The sequence below is a fragment of the Cordyceps javanica genome, chromosome 1, assembly GCF_051103115.1.
Source record: "Cordyceps javanica chromosome 1, complete sequence".
Lineage (NCBI taxonomy): Eukaryota > Fungi > Ascomycota > Sordariomycetes > Hypocreales > Cordycipitaceae > Cordyceps > Cordyceps javanica.
The window spans coordinates 2,328,300-2,343,097 of NC_139295.1; the positions used below are offsets into that span (position 1 = coordinate 2,328,300).

At 54.8% G+C, this 14,798-nt stretch overlaps 4 protein-coding genes across 4 annotated transcripts; 2 read left to right on the plus strand and 2 right to left on the minus strand.

The window, feature by feature from the left end:
- Positions 1-2,391: 2,391 nt before the first annotated feature.
- V2A60_000705 (uncharacterized protein) lies at positions 2,392-7,610 on the plus strand (the record flags this gene model as incomplete). Its single annotated transcript, XM_083252072.1, has 2 exons — positions 2,392-7,510; positions 7,567-7,610. 2 exons carry the CDS (start codon positions 2,392-2,394, stop codon positions 7,608-7,610), a joined length of 5,163 nt encoding a protein of 1,720 aa, XP_083108198.1.
- Positions 7,611-9,388: 1,778 nt separating this feature from the next.
- V2A60_000706 (putative methyltransferase) lies at positions 9,389-11,171 on the plus strand (the record flags this gene model as incomplete). The annotated part of the gene is made up of 5 exons (XM_083252073.1): positions 9,389-9,410; positions 9,494-9,564; positions 9,669-9,922; positions 10,000-10,849; positions 10,941-11,171. The coding sequence occupies 5 exons, from the start codon at positions 9,389-9,391 to the stop codon at positions 11,169-11,171; spliced, it is 1,428 nt and encodes a 475-aa protein (XP_083108199.1).
- A 294-nt stretch (positions 11,172-11,465) lies between these two features.
- Positions 11,466-12,871, minus strand: V2A60_000707 (uncharacterized protein; the record flags this gene model as incomplete). The annotated part of the gene is made up of 2 exons (XM_083252074.1): positions 11,466-12,729; positions 12,834-12,871. The coding sequence occupies 2 exons, from the start codon at positions 12,869-12,871 to the stop codon at positions 11,466-11,468; spliced, it is 1,302 nt and encodes a 433-aa protein (XP_083108200.1).
- A 926-nt stretch (positions 12,872-13,797) lies between these two features.
- On the minus strand, positions 13,798-14,615 carry V2A60_000708 (Manganese/iron superoxide dismutase; the record flags this gene model as incomplete). Its single annotated transcript, XM_083252075.1, has 3 exons — positions 13,798-13,920; positions 14,024-14,491; positions 14,571-14,615. The coding sequence occupies 3 exons, from the start codon at positions 14,613-14,615 to the stop codon at positions 13,798-13,800; spliced, it is 636 nt and encodes a 211-aa protein (XP_083108201.1).
- Positions 14,616-14,798: the final 183 nt, after the last annotated feature.

Here is a 14,798-nt window from a genome sequence, read left to right on the forward strand (position 1 = left end):
GTCGCTCAGGCAGTAGATACTAGGCAAGTTGTAGGGCATTTTTCTTTGACAGCTGTCAGATGGTAGCTGGCAGGTGGCGAGTGTAGAAGTTTGACGTAAATTTATAGCGGCTTGGTCTTTTTCTATTTATTTATATATATATTTTTTTGGCAGCTTGGCAGCTTGGGCACCCACCTATTAGCCTATGAGAGCGAGTGAATGGATTTTGCTTGGACTCGTCTTTTCTTTTCTCTTCTTTCTTTTTTTCTTGAACCGGAATCCTTTTCATCAATTTTTTTTCTTGTTCAATGACCTTGTTGAAACCCCGCGGCTGAATTGGCGGGGTGATGGATGGATGGATGCGAGTTGGGCATCTTGACACCCTTTTTTTTGTTCCACATCACACCCCCCCCGTCACTTGGTGATGGCCCCGTACTTCTTTCTTCCTGTACTGTGTTACATACTTTTCGCTGTCCATTGTGATTGTGATTGAAAAGAAATGGGAGAAAAGAAAATGTACGTGGGATGTTAGATTGGGGCTGCATTACAGATAACAATGAATTCAAATCCGTGTTCAGTACAAAGTACTTTGCTTTTTTTTTCCTTTGTCTTTTTCTTTTCAAATTTCATCTTGTTCGAAATTACAGAGTACATGTCACGTCACCCACCACCCATGACACTCGCTGTTGCTGTCCCTGTTCCCGTTCCCCAAGTACCCAGCAACAAGTACTACAATAGATTACGGTAAACCAAACCAGGGTGGGTGTGTGGTTGTTGATTTCTTTTTTCAAAAAAAGAACGAGATTCGGCTGCTGCCTGCAATGCCGTGTCTCTTCAAGCCTCCTAATTTCTCTCTCCGTCCTTTTTGAAATCTCTCGCTCAGATATACAGATTACATCTCTCTCTCTTGTCAGCCCGCACACCCCCCTCCTCCTCCTCCTCTCTTGTTATTCGTTTATAATTTAGTACACACACATACACCCCCCCCCCCCCCCCCCCCCCCTCCCCTCCTCTCACTACCCGCCATCCCGTCCGTTATTGGCCAAACTCATCGGTACCGCCAACGCATCAAACCCCATCCTTCCCCCCTCCCCCCTCCCCCCTCTCCTCTTTCTACTACTGGTACTGGTTCGCTGGCTGGTGGTTGGCGGTTCCAAAAGCACAAAAGTAATCCCCTTGCTCTCTGGGTGCCTCTTTTGCCTTTCTATTTTATTTTATTTTATTTTATTTTATCCATTTCAGGTTTTATACATTTTCTTTTTGACCTCGTCTTCCCAACCCAGTCCAGTCTGGTTTGCACAACAACAACAAAGCCTCATCTCACCTGGTCCTTGGTTACTCTCACTCTCACCCGCTCTCTCTCACTCCCTCTCTCTCTAACTCTCATCCCCGACTTCTTACCATTTTCCCTCCTCCCCCCCTCCCCCTCCTCTCACTTGGACTGTGCTTTTTTTTTCTTTTTTCTCTCCCCAGCGCCAGGCCAAGCTTCTTCACTTTTGTATCAGCCCGCTTTCTGAGCCGCTCACCTGCTCCGTACCTACCTACCTACCTGCAGAGAGAGTACTCCGTACTGAGTACTGAGTACTCAGTTCACCCAACGAGTCACCTACCTAAAACCTACCTATATCGCTTCTTGCCCTCCTCCTCGATTTTCCCCTCACTCAACCTCCCCAAACAAGAATATCCGACTTTTTGTTATCCCGGCTTGCGTTGCTTCCAGTTCCCTTTTTCTTTTTTTAATTCGCATTCTTCTTCTTCTTTTTCAACTTGTTCTTTTTAGCCGCATTCCTCCAACTCTTCATCCCTCAAACAGCTCGCTCTGTTTGCCTCATCCGCCCACACAATCCCGTCCGTTTCGTCGTTTGTCCTCGCTTCAGCATTTTCGTCTTGCTCTCTTGTTTCAAACTTGTCTCTTCTTCTCCCGTCGTCCTACTTCCGCCTCCGCCCCCGCCTCCGCCTCCGTCTACTTCATCAATACTCTTCTCTCCTACTCACTACTCTCGACAGTGTTCATCTATATTGTATGCTCCCCCTTCGCTTCATCCTTCGCCTCATCCTCCACCTCATGCCCCCCTACTTCTTCTTCTATTCACTCGTCGTCAGCTCGCCGCCACCCACTCACGTTTATGCATCCTACACTCAGACTTGTTTCGGCATTGCCAATCTAACAATTGTCGCAGATTCCCTTTGGATTTGTTTTTGCGCACTGGCCTCAATTCTCTATTCCGAATGTCTTGATATTCGCCTCTTGTTGCTCTTCTCCCTCCTTCTTGCGCATCGCCTTCAACCTGGCCCCCTCGCAAGCTCGGCTACAGTCGCATCTCCCAATAATACACTCGACGCACATCACACGACTGCGACGTCGAGTCCGCCACGTACACCAACACATTTTGGCCCAGCGCCTGTGCCACCATGGGGGCTGACAGAAAGATACCTCCATTGCCTGCGCCCACCGAGACCGACACCACCACGCCCACCGAGCTGGCCACAGACCTCACCACCGATGTGTCCAAGCCCGGCGACGAACAGTCCACCTACTCCCTCCCCGAGGACGGCACCCCAGTCACCATCCGCACCCGCGGCCACAAGTCCAACAAGTCCCAGACCTCTCTCCTTATAGAGTACTTTGAGGGCGGCAAGGTCTCCTCCTCCTCGGCCGATCGTAAACCCAGCGTTCGTGTTCGCCTTACCCCCTCCAAGAAAGGCAAAGGCGATCACTTTCAAGTTACCGAAACAAAAGGCTCCCGCAAAGTCTCTCTCACCCGTCGCATCCCCCTCGACCACCCCGCTCCGGGCGACTTGCACCTTGCCGAAGCCGACGACGCTCACAGCATGACGTCCTACGCATCCGCCACCGAAGAGTCCAATGTCTCTAGGAACCCCATTGACATCGAGATCGAGCGCGGCCACCGTCGCCGCCGCCCCGCCAGTCCTTTGATTCCCTCCGACGATAGGGTCTCCTACCAACCCGGAAATCCCTCCGAGATTTCAGCCATCCCTACCGACAGCTTTCTAGATGGAACCGGCGGCATGAGCGAGCTCAAGCATTCTAGGGGAGACATGATGGCCGGCGCCGCCGCCACGGCACTCGCGGGCGCCGCCGTTGGCGAGGCTTTGCATAGTCGCAAGACGAGGAGTAGCGAAAAGGACCGCTCCAAGCTGCAGGACCGCTCCAGGGACAAGTCTGTGCCCTCTGACAAGAAGCGCCGCTCCAAGAGCCGCACTAGCAGTATGGGAGAGCACACCACCGACGAGATACGCTCTCCTCGTCGCCGCTCCAGCCGAACTCAGCAAGAGTCTAATATTTCGGGCGGCGACTCAAGTCTGCTCTCCTCCAACTTGTCTGCTGGTAACCGCTCTGTCAAGTCGAGCGCCTCCAAATCCTCCTCTATCAACAATCCCAAGCTGCTAGAGACTGTCGAAGACGCCATTCGCCGTCTCATCCTGCCAGAACTAAGCGCGCTCAAGAGAGAACGGAGCGGGCGTGAGGGTCGCCGTTCATCAATCGCCTCAACAGGTACCTCAGTCTCTAGAGACGATGCCTACTCAGAAAAAAGGCGTTCTTCTGGTCAAAAAAGTGACCATGGAAAAGAGAATTCCCGGCACAAAGAAAAACGCAATCGGGAGGCCCGCCATGATTACGAAAACGTCTCCTTACATAGCCCCAGCCAAGATTCTCTCGGCGCCGAATACACAACACGCGAAGAGGCAGTCGCCTCACCACATCATGGAGGCAATCTATTGAGAGCGGCCGCAGCCGGCGCCGCGGGAGCAATGGCCGCCAAGGGCATCTCCTCAGCATTCGAGGATGGCCCTGACTCGGCAGACCGGAAACAAAGAGACAGACGCCGTCGCAGAGCAGACCATTCTCGAAGTCGAAGCGTGGGCAGGGATGTATATGTTGACGAGTTCGACGATGAGGAGCCCGCGCCGCCCATGCCCCTGATGAGTGACATTAACCCTTCAGAAGTCACAAGGACATCCATTCTCTCCGCCGATACGGACAGACCTCACTCTGCCACCGAGGAGTTGGGGCCTACTACTCGCAACCTTCAGGAGCATTTGGTCTCCGTTCGCTCAACCCCAACTCCATCTAGGTCGCCGGCCGATCATCTCAAGCCTTTATCTATGCAACACGCCAACGTCTCTCACGGCGACCTGACCAATCTCCCTCGCGGTCAGAAGGAGTATGTCGAGGAGTATGAGACGGACGAGTTTGGCCGCAAGGTACCTGTCAGCCAATACGACTACTATGGTGGTCAAGCCTCGCGAGAAGCCCCTGAATACGACGACTACATGGACGACCCTTACTCCAACAGCCTTTACAATAGCATGCAAGATGTTCCTCCACCTCTCAAGTATGTGCCCTATCAGGCCGGCGCTCGCGGTCTGAGCCCGATCCCCAGCGTTTCTGGTTACACTGAAGGGGGAAGCGAGGCTCCGCAGCCGCGCACGTCCAAGAGCATGCAATCTGTGGATGCCGCCTTCACCTCCCCGGAAAAGTCCCCCGATCACAGACGCGAAGCCGCCTCCATCCACTCCATCGACTCTCTTCAGCTCGGCAGCCCGGCACCCCAGTTTGCTGCCGGCCAAGAGGTCCGGGGCATTTCTGCCAACCCCAATCTCGTCAACCCCCCTCTTGGTGTAGAATCTGCTGTCGCTTCCCTCGTTGACGGCTCCATGGTGGATCAGTCCGTTGTCACAGGCATGTCTGGCTACGAAAATGCCGGCACGAGAGAATCCGCACTCTCTTACGAGGAGCCCCGGTCGCGCAGTCGCGGCCTCAGCGCTACCCCAGACAAAATGTCTATTGACGATGCCAGAGAATTGGACGAGGAAGCGCGTCACACGCCGACCTCGAGATCGGTTGCCCATTCGCACGACTACTCCGAGTATGAACTTGACGAAAATGGCAGAAAGGTCCCGCGCGCTCGCTACCGAAACTCACCAACCGCGTCCGAAGCTGCCATCACCGCCGGCGCTGTCGGCGCTGCAGCTGCGGCACTCAAGGCTGCGCAGGGGAGAAAACAGGCCGACATTGAGACCTACGAGGACGACAACTTCCAGCCCGCTGGCGTCAACAGAAACAGATCCTTCAAGGAGCGCGCCATGGGCTGGAAGCCGAGAGAGACTCCCACGCACAGCGTGGACAATCTTGGCTACGAAGACGAGGATGCACTGCACATGACCGCCAGCGGCATGCCCGACTTGAGTAACCCCATGCCCGAGATTGGCTACCACAGGGACGACGAGATCATCACAAACCCCTCTCTTCTCAACGAGCCAATGGACGACGAAGTCCCCAACTGGGATACAGTCTCTGGCAAAGCTACCCCCACTCCGAGATCCGTCGGTGGCTATGAGCCAGCCAGTGGCCCATCAAGCAAGGCTGCCCCGGCTTTAGCAGCTGGAGCGGCGGCAGCACTGGGAGCAGCAGCGCTTGCGGCGCATAACCGTAACGAGGAACCTGAAGAGGACTGGGGGCGAACATCTGCAGAGCGTAAGCGTGACACTCTGGTCACGAACCCCTACGAGGATGCCAGCCCTATTGCTAATCCCACCCTGGATGACAATATCCTGGATCGCGGAGGAGTCGACGCAAACTACGCGACGCCATACGGCACTGCTAGCCCCAGCGTTGGTCAAAAATACGACGAGGGCTACATGTCGAACGGCCCGAATCGCACGCCTGATATTGCTGGCAAGTCTCTCGATGCTGCAGGTGCAAACAATCTCGACGATGACCCCTTTTACGTGTCCAACAAGTCGAACCCCAGACACATGAGCGGCTTCTCGCAGGGCATGCAGTCGCCATTCTACGATGCCGCCACTGGGGCCGGCATCGAGAGAATCGAAAACAAGGACATTGTTGCGCTGATGCAGCACCTGATGGTGCGCGACGCTCAGAGGAGCGCAAGGGACACGGAGATTGTCGCTCTCCTGATGAACGCTGCCGTGGAGATGCGCAACTCTTTCCGCGAGATGAAGGAGCTTGTCCAGGACACTGGTGATGATGTCATCTTTGCCAACGTCGAAAACACCGAAAAGCTTCAAAAGGCCATCAACGGCCCGCGCCCCTTCCCTGGCACGGCCACCCGCTCCCTGCAAAGCGCCTCCCAGGCCGGCACGTTCGATGAGGCAACCAAGAAGAAGAATCTGTGGAAGCGCGCTCTTCAAGGTCTTAGTGCAAAGGGCACCAATGATCTTAGTCGCATCGAAGACATGCTGGTGCAGCTTCTTGGCGAGGTGGATGTTCTCAAATCGCAGACGGCCCAGCCTGTTTCCAGCGGTGGCCAAGGACAGTCTCTCGAGAACCTCCAGCCAGAAGGCCAGTACGAACAAGACAAGGGCTACGAACCCGAAGGCGCTTCCACGCCGAGCCATGCCAGCGTGCCTCGCGGCCCGACCGCAGGAGATCACAAGTACTCGGACCACAGAATAAGCACGGTACAGGAGCATGAGGAGGAATACCAGTACGACCTGCCAAGCGCCACCACTGTCAAGGCCAACCCGCATACGCTCTCGCCGGGCTACGGTCATGACGTTTTGAGAGGAGGATCTGTGCCGCCAGAGACGTCGGCGGAAACATCTTCGGGACCGCAGCAGACTGCTCTCAGCGCCGACAACACGCCACGCAGTGAAAAGGGAAAGAAGCACAAGTCCACCAGCTCTTCAGGGTGGATCCCTAAGATCTCGCGCTGGTCGGAAACGACAGCGTCTAGCGTGGGCCGGGCGTTTCGCGGCAGTGGCGCCTCGAAAAAGGGGGCCAAGTACGACGAGTTCCAGCCGCCGTCGCGGTCGGGTTCTAGCCTAGCTTCATACGACGATGCCTATGTTGACCAAGATCTCTTTGTGGGGGATAAGCTGCACACGGGATTCTCGGACCCGAATCTAGACCAAGGCGGCCCTTCACAGCCGGCCGTGCCGCCGGCTTTTGCTCTGTCGGATGACCCCAAGTACAAGGCGCACCGCAACTCGGTCAACCTGCAGCACCCACAACCGAGACAGGGGCAGACGGAGCGACACCAGGCGGCGCTAGAATACTCTGCTCGCGAGTATGACAATCCCATGACACCGCGGTCGACGGACTGGGCGGGATCGGCGACGAGCCTGAGCCGCCTGCCAGCCAACACAAACCGATACAGCGCGTCATCTGGTGCTACGAGAGATGCCGACTACGCATTATCGTCACCGAAGCAGCATCATCAGCAGCATCAGCAGCAGCAGTCGGCGCCGCCACGACCACCAAAGGAGCCTCTTGACGCGTCTGTGCACACGCCGATCAAGGGCAACCGGGTGGCGTCGTTGCAAAAGAACAGCCCCGTGGCGCACACCAACTACGAGAGCGGGTACGGGAGTGCCACGGGCACATATGCCAGCCACGCGACAGCGGATGGCAGCCCGAAGCTTGAGAACCGCAACCTCAACGCGGCGCTGGGAATCCCGGCTCGGCGACCTAGCGGCCCGCGGGCGATGACGCCCAAGAGCCCCGAGGAGGAGGCGGCCAGAGAGGAAAGAAGACGTAAAAGAGGTATGTGACTGATGCGAGGGCGAGATGGAAATGGGACAGACGCTGACAGGAAATAGATACGTTTGGAACGATGACGAGCCAGGAGACTGACACCTTTTGATAAAGAGGTGTCGGGGAGGTGTCGGGAGTGCGGCGATGCAAGGCGGAACGTACATAGCATGCGTCTTGGTGTTTTTGATGTTTTGAAAATTTGCAAGGTGCAGAAAAAACGAGCATTTTTTAGACAACGAGGGCACAATGTATGTAATATGGCCATGTGAGTGGAGGAGAAATGCACGGCAGTGCAGGGTATTTTTTTTTTCTTTGGGTGGAAACATGTTGATGGCACGGCCATTTTATCTAACGACTTGAACGGTTCATATATACTCCTCTTATTTACTTTGGTTGACAATGCCAATATATGATGGTATACATGGTGTCTTGATGGTGATTTTTCGTGAAGACACGGGCGTGATATTCTGGTAGAGTGACGGATGGTGGGAGACTGTATAGGTGGGCAGACAGTGGAGGGGACAAAACGTAAGAGTACAATGTAGATGAAGAATTCCAAAGAGGCGAAGTTTCGGAAAAAAAAAAAAGGGTGAAAGAAGAACGAGACTAGAAAAAAAAAATCAGATATCAAATCTACATGTACATTTGCAACGCATCTAGGCTGACTCGAACTGTGTTGTTATTGGGTAGTTGGTTGGTAGGTTGTCTACACAGATGACTCGGTACTGGGCGCGCAAGCAGGTAGAGCGATTCTGGAAAAAAAAAGAAAAAAGAAAAAAAAAAGAGAAAACTTATCTGCCCCAGTGTTTATGACGTCGATGGAGTGGGCCACTCTCCCCGCTGTGACGACTTGCCCGGCTGTACGTAGCAGCAGAAACGGGTAGCAGAAATAAGTAGAGTCGGTTGGAAAAGACACAGGAGAGAGAGAGAGATTGCGAGTTTGTGATGTGCCGCCATCTCCATATTTACTGTATCATTTTTGCGGGGTTTTTCTCTGTTTTTTTTTTCACCTCAAGTCTCAATCATCTGGTATAGCCGGCAAGTACGGGTACGGACGGAGTAGATGGAAAGGAGAGATGTACAGGTTATTATTTTTATTAGCAGAATGGGTATAAAATGAGTGCATCGTAGCAATTCGGGATTCCAGGAATGAGGTAGTGATACAGGTAGTTTTCTAGTAGTTTTTTCTTTTGTTTTTATAAACATGGTGGAGGTGGTGATGGCGGTTATCGAGCGGTCATGGTGAACTGCGGCGCGGGCTGCGGGCGGGCGGGCTGGTGGGCGGGCTCTCCGTCCGGCTGCTGGCTGCTGTGAATGACTAAGGAGGTCATGGTAGGTACTGATAATAAAGGCCGGGCCGAGAGAGGCGGGCCAGCTAGTACTTGGTAATAGCTAGCATGAGCGGCGCTGTACTTACTACCAGTAGGGTGTTTTACAAAAGGGCTGTTTGTTAGTGGGACGAGAAGAGGAATTGGAAAAAAAAGAAGAAGAAGAATAAAAATAAGATGAAGAAGAAAATAAGATGAAGAATAAAAATAAGATGAAGAAGAAAAGAAAAGGACGAAAAAGGACAAAAAACCTACAACAGAAAAATACAAGAAAAAAAAAAAAAAAGGCCGCTGCTTCCCCCCAAAACGCACCAAGCCTGTTTCAGCAGCATATGCCCCTCCATCCTCCATCGAAAAGATACAGGCCGGTACCTGGTCCAAACGCATCTCAGCCAATTGCCCCTCCATGCTCGAAACTGAAATCCTCTCTCCTTCTCGAGCCGTGTCCTTTTTAAACGCGCAAGTCCCAACTCGATTTTTTGCTTCTTGCAAGACCTTCCTCTCCTTTTCTTTTCATTCTACAATATTTTCACTCCTCCTATATACCCCCTTTTCCGCCATGGAGTTTGACACCAAGACCCGTATGTGCTCACAGCTCCCTCCTCCTCCTCTCTCCCTGGACCAGGCTGCAGCTAACTCGCTTCCTCTCCCCCCTTGTCGCCAGCCAAATCCGTCACCAGCGATCCCCTCTCCTTTGCGAGTGAATCCGTTCGCAAGAGGTGGCCCGTCATTCTGGTATGTCGTCTTCTGCCTCCATGACCGAGACAGAGAGAAGGAGGCAAAGAAGCACACCCACCTTCTCCCCTCAATCTACCGACGACTAACGAACCTCGTCACAGACTGGCACTGTCGATGATATTTACAAGTCCATTGCTCAGACAGAGGACGCCGAGAAGCAGGCCGAGGGCAAGAAGATCGTCGAGCAGCTCGGCGCACTCAAGTACGAGGTCGAGCACAACAAGCCTCTGACCCCCATTGTCGACGATGGCTTCACCGACGAGGTCGCCGAGTACAACAAAGAGGTTGCCGCCCTCGGCAACCCGCCCACCTGGCACGACGTCCCTTGGCTGTTCTCTGAGTGCTACATGTACCGGTATGCCCCCCCTCCTCGTCTCTGTGGTTTTAGTCTCTTGTCTTTCATACTCATCAACCACTCTCCCCCACGCGCAGACGCATAAGCACATTCTTCTCTACCACCAAGCACTGGAAGGAATATGACCTCTTTTACCGCCAAAAGATGGACACATTCCGCACCTCGCGCAACGCCGTTCTCGAGCTCGCCGCCCGCTACAAGGACTTTGTCACGGAGCTGCAAAAGGACAAGGACGCCACCCACAACCCCGACGTCGAAAAGGCCCTTTTCACCGAAATGTTCGAGGTCTGCCTCTGGGGCAACGCCACCGACCTCTCCCTCCTCACCAACATGACCTACGAGGACATCCAGAAGATGCAGGGCAGCGCCGCCCGCAAGGCCGCCGAGAAGAACATCATCGCCAACGACTTGCCCCAGGTTTACGACTCGCTCCGTCAGGCCCGCGCCGACGGCAAGGCCGAGCGCCGCGTCGACTTTGTCCTCGACAATGCCGGTTTCGAGCTCTGGGTCGACCTCGTTCTCGGTGGCTTCCTGCTCGCCTCGGGCCTGGCCACCCAGATCGTCCTGCGCCCCAAGTCCATCCCCTGGTTCGTCTCGGACGTGCTGCCCGCCGACTTTAGCGGCCTCCTCAACGCCATCCAGGACCCCCGCGCCTTCTTCGAGACGCCCTCGGATGACGACAAGCTGCAGGGCAAGACCCCCACCCCGCTGTCCGACAAGGAGGTCGCCGACCTCGAATTCGTCTTCCAGCACTGGACCGGCGCCCACGCCGAGGGCCAGCTCGTCATGCGCCCCGACCGTTACTGGACCGCCGGCGGCAGCTTCTGGCGTCTGCCCCACCAGCGGCCTGATCTGCTCGAGGATCTCAAGCAGGCTGAGCTCGTCATCTTCAAGGGTGATCTCAACTACCGAAAGCTGACTGGCGATGTAAGTACACGCATGATTCGAAACTCGAGGGACGCAAAAAGAAGACGAAAAAAAAACAACGATAATATTTGCTAACTGCGGCCCTCCTTAGGCTTGGTGGGATCCCACCACACCTTACACCGAGGCTCTCGGCCCAATGGGCCCGGCTTCTGGCGCCAACATCATGTCCCTCCGCACCGTCAAGGCCGATGTCGTCGTCGGCCTGCCCGCTGGCAAGGACGAGGAGCTCAAGGCCACCCCCAACGGCGGTGGCGACACGGGTGCCCGTAAATGGGGCTGGCACGGCAAGTGGGCTGTTGTGTCCTTTTCCAAGGGTCATTAACCAGGCAAAGAAGACGGGAAGAAGAAGAAGAGCGACAAAGAGAAGCATGAACCATGCTAAGACAAAGGCGGAGAATCTCAAAACATACGCAATACCCTCGGTAGACGACCCAGGCCCCATTTGACTTTTTTATTTTATTTTTTTTCTCACGCTAGATGATAGACTATAGACAAAACGGAATCCAAAAAAATTTCACATATTGACAAGACGAAAAGCCAAGCCACAGGACTGCTGAAGAAGGCGAATGCGTACTCTGCACGAGTGCCAACGGCTAAAGAAAAAGAAAATGGACCGCTAATCGTACGGAGAGGGCTCGTCGGTATAGACCGGCGGCGATGTAGGCAAAGGATTCACCTCGCTGGTGTTGGCGGTGCTGCTGCTGCTGCTGCTGCTGCTGCCGCCGCCGCTGCTGCTTCGAGATGCGGACGTTTGGCTGCTCGTCACCAGGGTTGTTGGCGGTGGGTATCTGCTCGTCGGGGCGGACGAGGAGGAGGAGAAGGAGGACGAGGTAGACGAAGACGAGGGCAAGGCAGCAGTCGACGAGCTTGTGGCGGTAGGCTCCGCGCTCGACCCATACGACGGCGTAATGGTAGACGTCGGCGCCCCCGTCGTCGTCTTTCCGCTGGAAGGCGCCGCTACCGAGCTGCTGGTGCTGCTGGTGCTGGTGCTGGTGCTGGTGCTACTGCTGCTTGTACTGCTGGTACTGCTGCTGGTACTGCTGCCCGGCGTATACGTCGGCAGCGCAGGCGGGTAGTTGCCGTCTGAAGTCCTCGAGGTACTCGGTTCCGTCGATGCGGCCTCTGTCCTGGTGCTGCCACGCTCACTCGTCGGCGTCGTCGGCGAAGAAGAAGAAGAAGAAGAAGGAGGAGGAGGAGGATAGCCGGTGCCCGTGACAGAGGTGAAGCCGGTCGGGTGGTGAGCGGACGTGGTTGAGTTGGACACGGGGTAGCGGGGGCTACCGGACGTCGTCGACGACGACGAAGATGGCCCGCTGGGCGTACGGTGACGGGTACATGTCTCGGACGTACCAACGACGGCGGTGCTAGTGGTGCTGGTGATGGAGGAGGAGGAGGAGGAGGAGGAACTGCCGCGGGTCCGGGTGACGGTCTCGGTGCTGGTGCTGTGCAGGGTCGTCGTCAAGGTGGCTTCGGGGATGCTCAGGTATGTCGTGCTGCTGCTGCTGAGGCTGAGCGAGGACGAGGAAGAAGAGGATGGATGCTTGACGCCGCCGCAGCCGTACGGCTCGGTGCAGTAGGTAGTGCTGGAGCCGTGGCCAGCGGACGTGGTGGTGTTGGCAGTGGTACTGTGTGCAGAAGAAGAAGAAGAAGAAGCAAAAGAGGTAGTCATGCTGCTGCTGCTGCTACCATGGCCAGAGGAAGAAGAGCTGCCGTTGTACACGGACGAAGAGGAGGAGCTGCTGGTAAGGGTTGGTGCTCCGGTGGTGGTGGTGCAAGCGACGTAGTGCGTAGTGACGCAGTCGCCGCCGCACGCGGTGACGGTGTCGGTGACGGTGTCGGTGACGGTGACGGCTTCAAACGCTGCAAGAACCGTGGCCAGACTGTAAAAGAACGGTGATGAGCTTTGGGGGACGGGAAGATCAAGGGAACGGACAGAAGTAAGAGAGATGGACGCGAGCTCAGAGACGGGGAAAAGGGGACGGACCTGGTGCCGAGGACGGCGAGAACGGGGGCAAACTTCATCTCTTTTGCAAAAGGAAGCGAGTGTGAGGGGTTTGAAAGAGTTTGATGAAAAACGAGCGTGCTGATGAAGGAGTGACTGCTGATAAAGAACGATGGAAGAGCGTTGTCTGGAAGAGCGTTGTCTGGTGTGAGCTACATATATATATATATATATATATTTCTATTTGTGTCTGCATATATTTTCAAATATATATATACATTTGCGAATGACATCAGTGCAAGGCCGAAGCTGAAAATGTCTCTCGCCTCCTGTGACACTCTCTCGCTACGCTTCCGTCCAAGATGTCGTGCGTTTCCGTGCTACTCTGCCGCGCTCAGCACGCTTCGTGCATGGCCATTTGTACCATTATACCTACCCCATCATGCACGAAACGAGCGAAGAAAAAGAGATTGCTTCGGGGCGGGAAAAAACATGCACTGCCCCCATCTTCCCCCGTTTTTTTGTTTCCCATCAGGACTGCGAGAGAAACGGTGGCGTCGATTGATTTCTCTTTTCTACACTTCGATACCAATATCAGATGCAGGCGTCCGCTTGCTCTCTGTGCGACACACCATCTCCCTGCCCCAAAAGAAAAACCAAAACTGAAGACGGCGAGACAAGATGGGTAGTAGACAAAAGCGGCGCATGGCCCGGATGACGGGAGCTTGACGTTGTTTCATGTTTCGATCATGGCTTGGACTTGGAAAGGAAAGGCAAAAGGGGGGGGATACGAGGTACGCGAGCGGCCGACGCCGAGTGTAGACAAATATGAACCGTGATGGAGTGTAATTATGTGCATTTTTATTTTTATCCTTTTTTCAAGAATTGTTATTGGTTATTTTTTTGGTGTTTCAGACCATGGTCCGTTTTGATCTTTTCCAAGTCATTGGGAGGATGAGGTTGGGTGAGATGACAGCAAGACGACAGAGAGGAAAAAAAACAAAACTTAGATGGAGGCCTTGAGAGCCTTGAAGACGTCCTCACGGCCGCCGACGAAGCGGCGCTCGGCAGTTTTCCAGTTGATGACGTTCCAGATGTTTTCAATGTAGGCGGCCTTGCCGTTGAGGTACTATCGAGGAGTTAGCTTCTGCGATGTTTGAAGAGAAAGAAGGAGAAGAAGAGGAAGAAGAAGAAGAAGAAGAAGAAGAAGAAAAGAAAGAAAAAGTACACACCTGCAGATAGTAGGCGTGCTCCCACATATCCACACCAAAGACGGGAATCTCGGGGCCGACGACGGGATCCTGGTCCTTGGTGGTGATGATGCGCAGGCCCCCCCTGGCGTCCTTGACGAGCCAGCCCCATCCGCTGCCCTGCAGGCCCAGCAGGGCGGCGGCAAAGGCCTTTTTGAAGTCGTCGACGGACCCCCACGTCTGGGCGAGGGCGGCGGCGAGGGTCGGGGCGGCGGCGCCCCCGGCCAGGTCCGCCTCGGGGGTGCCGGCCGGGGCGAGGTTCTCCCAGAAGAGCGAGTGGTTGATGTGGCCGCCGCCGTTGAACTTGAGGGCCTGCTGCAGCGCGATCTGGCCGGCCACGTCGGCGGCCGCGTACGACTTGAGGGCGGCGTTGAGGTTGGTCACGTACGCCTGGTGGTGCTTGCCGTGGTGCAGCTCCATGATTTGCTTGGAGATGCTGGGTTCGAGGGCCTAACAACAGAGAGAGAAAAATAAAAGAGAGGTTAGGGAGATGCAGAGAGCACGAGGAGGGATATTATGAATCACGTACATCGTAGGCGTAAGGGAGAGGAGGGAGAGAGTACGTGCTGGCCATGGTGGAACAGGCTCTTGGAGAGAAAGCTTTTGTGATTTGTGGTTTTAAAGAAAAGGATGAAGAAGAGGAAACAAAAAAGAGAACCGTGATACAAGAGACGCAAAGTATCGAGTTTTACCCCTCCATATGCGGGGAAAAGACGCAGCTGCACGCCATCCCTCGCTCACTTACATCATGATGGGG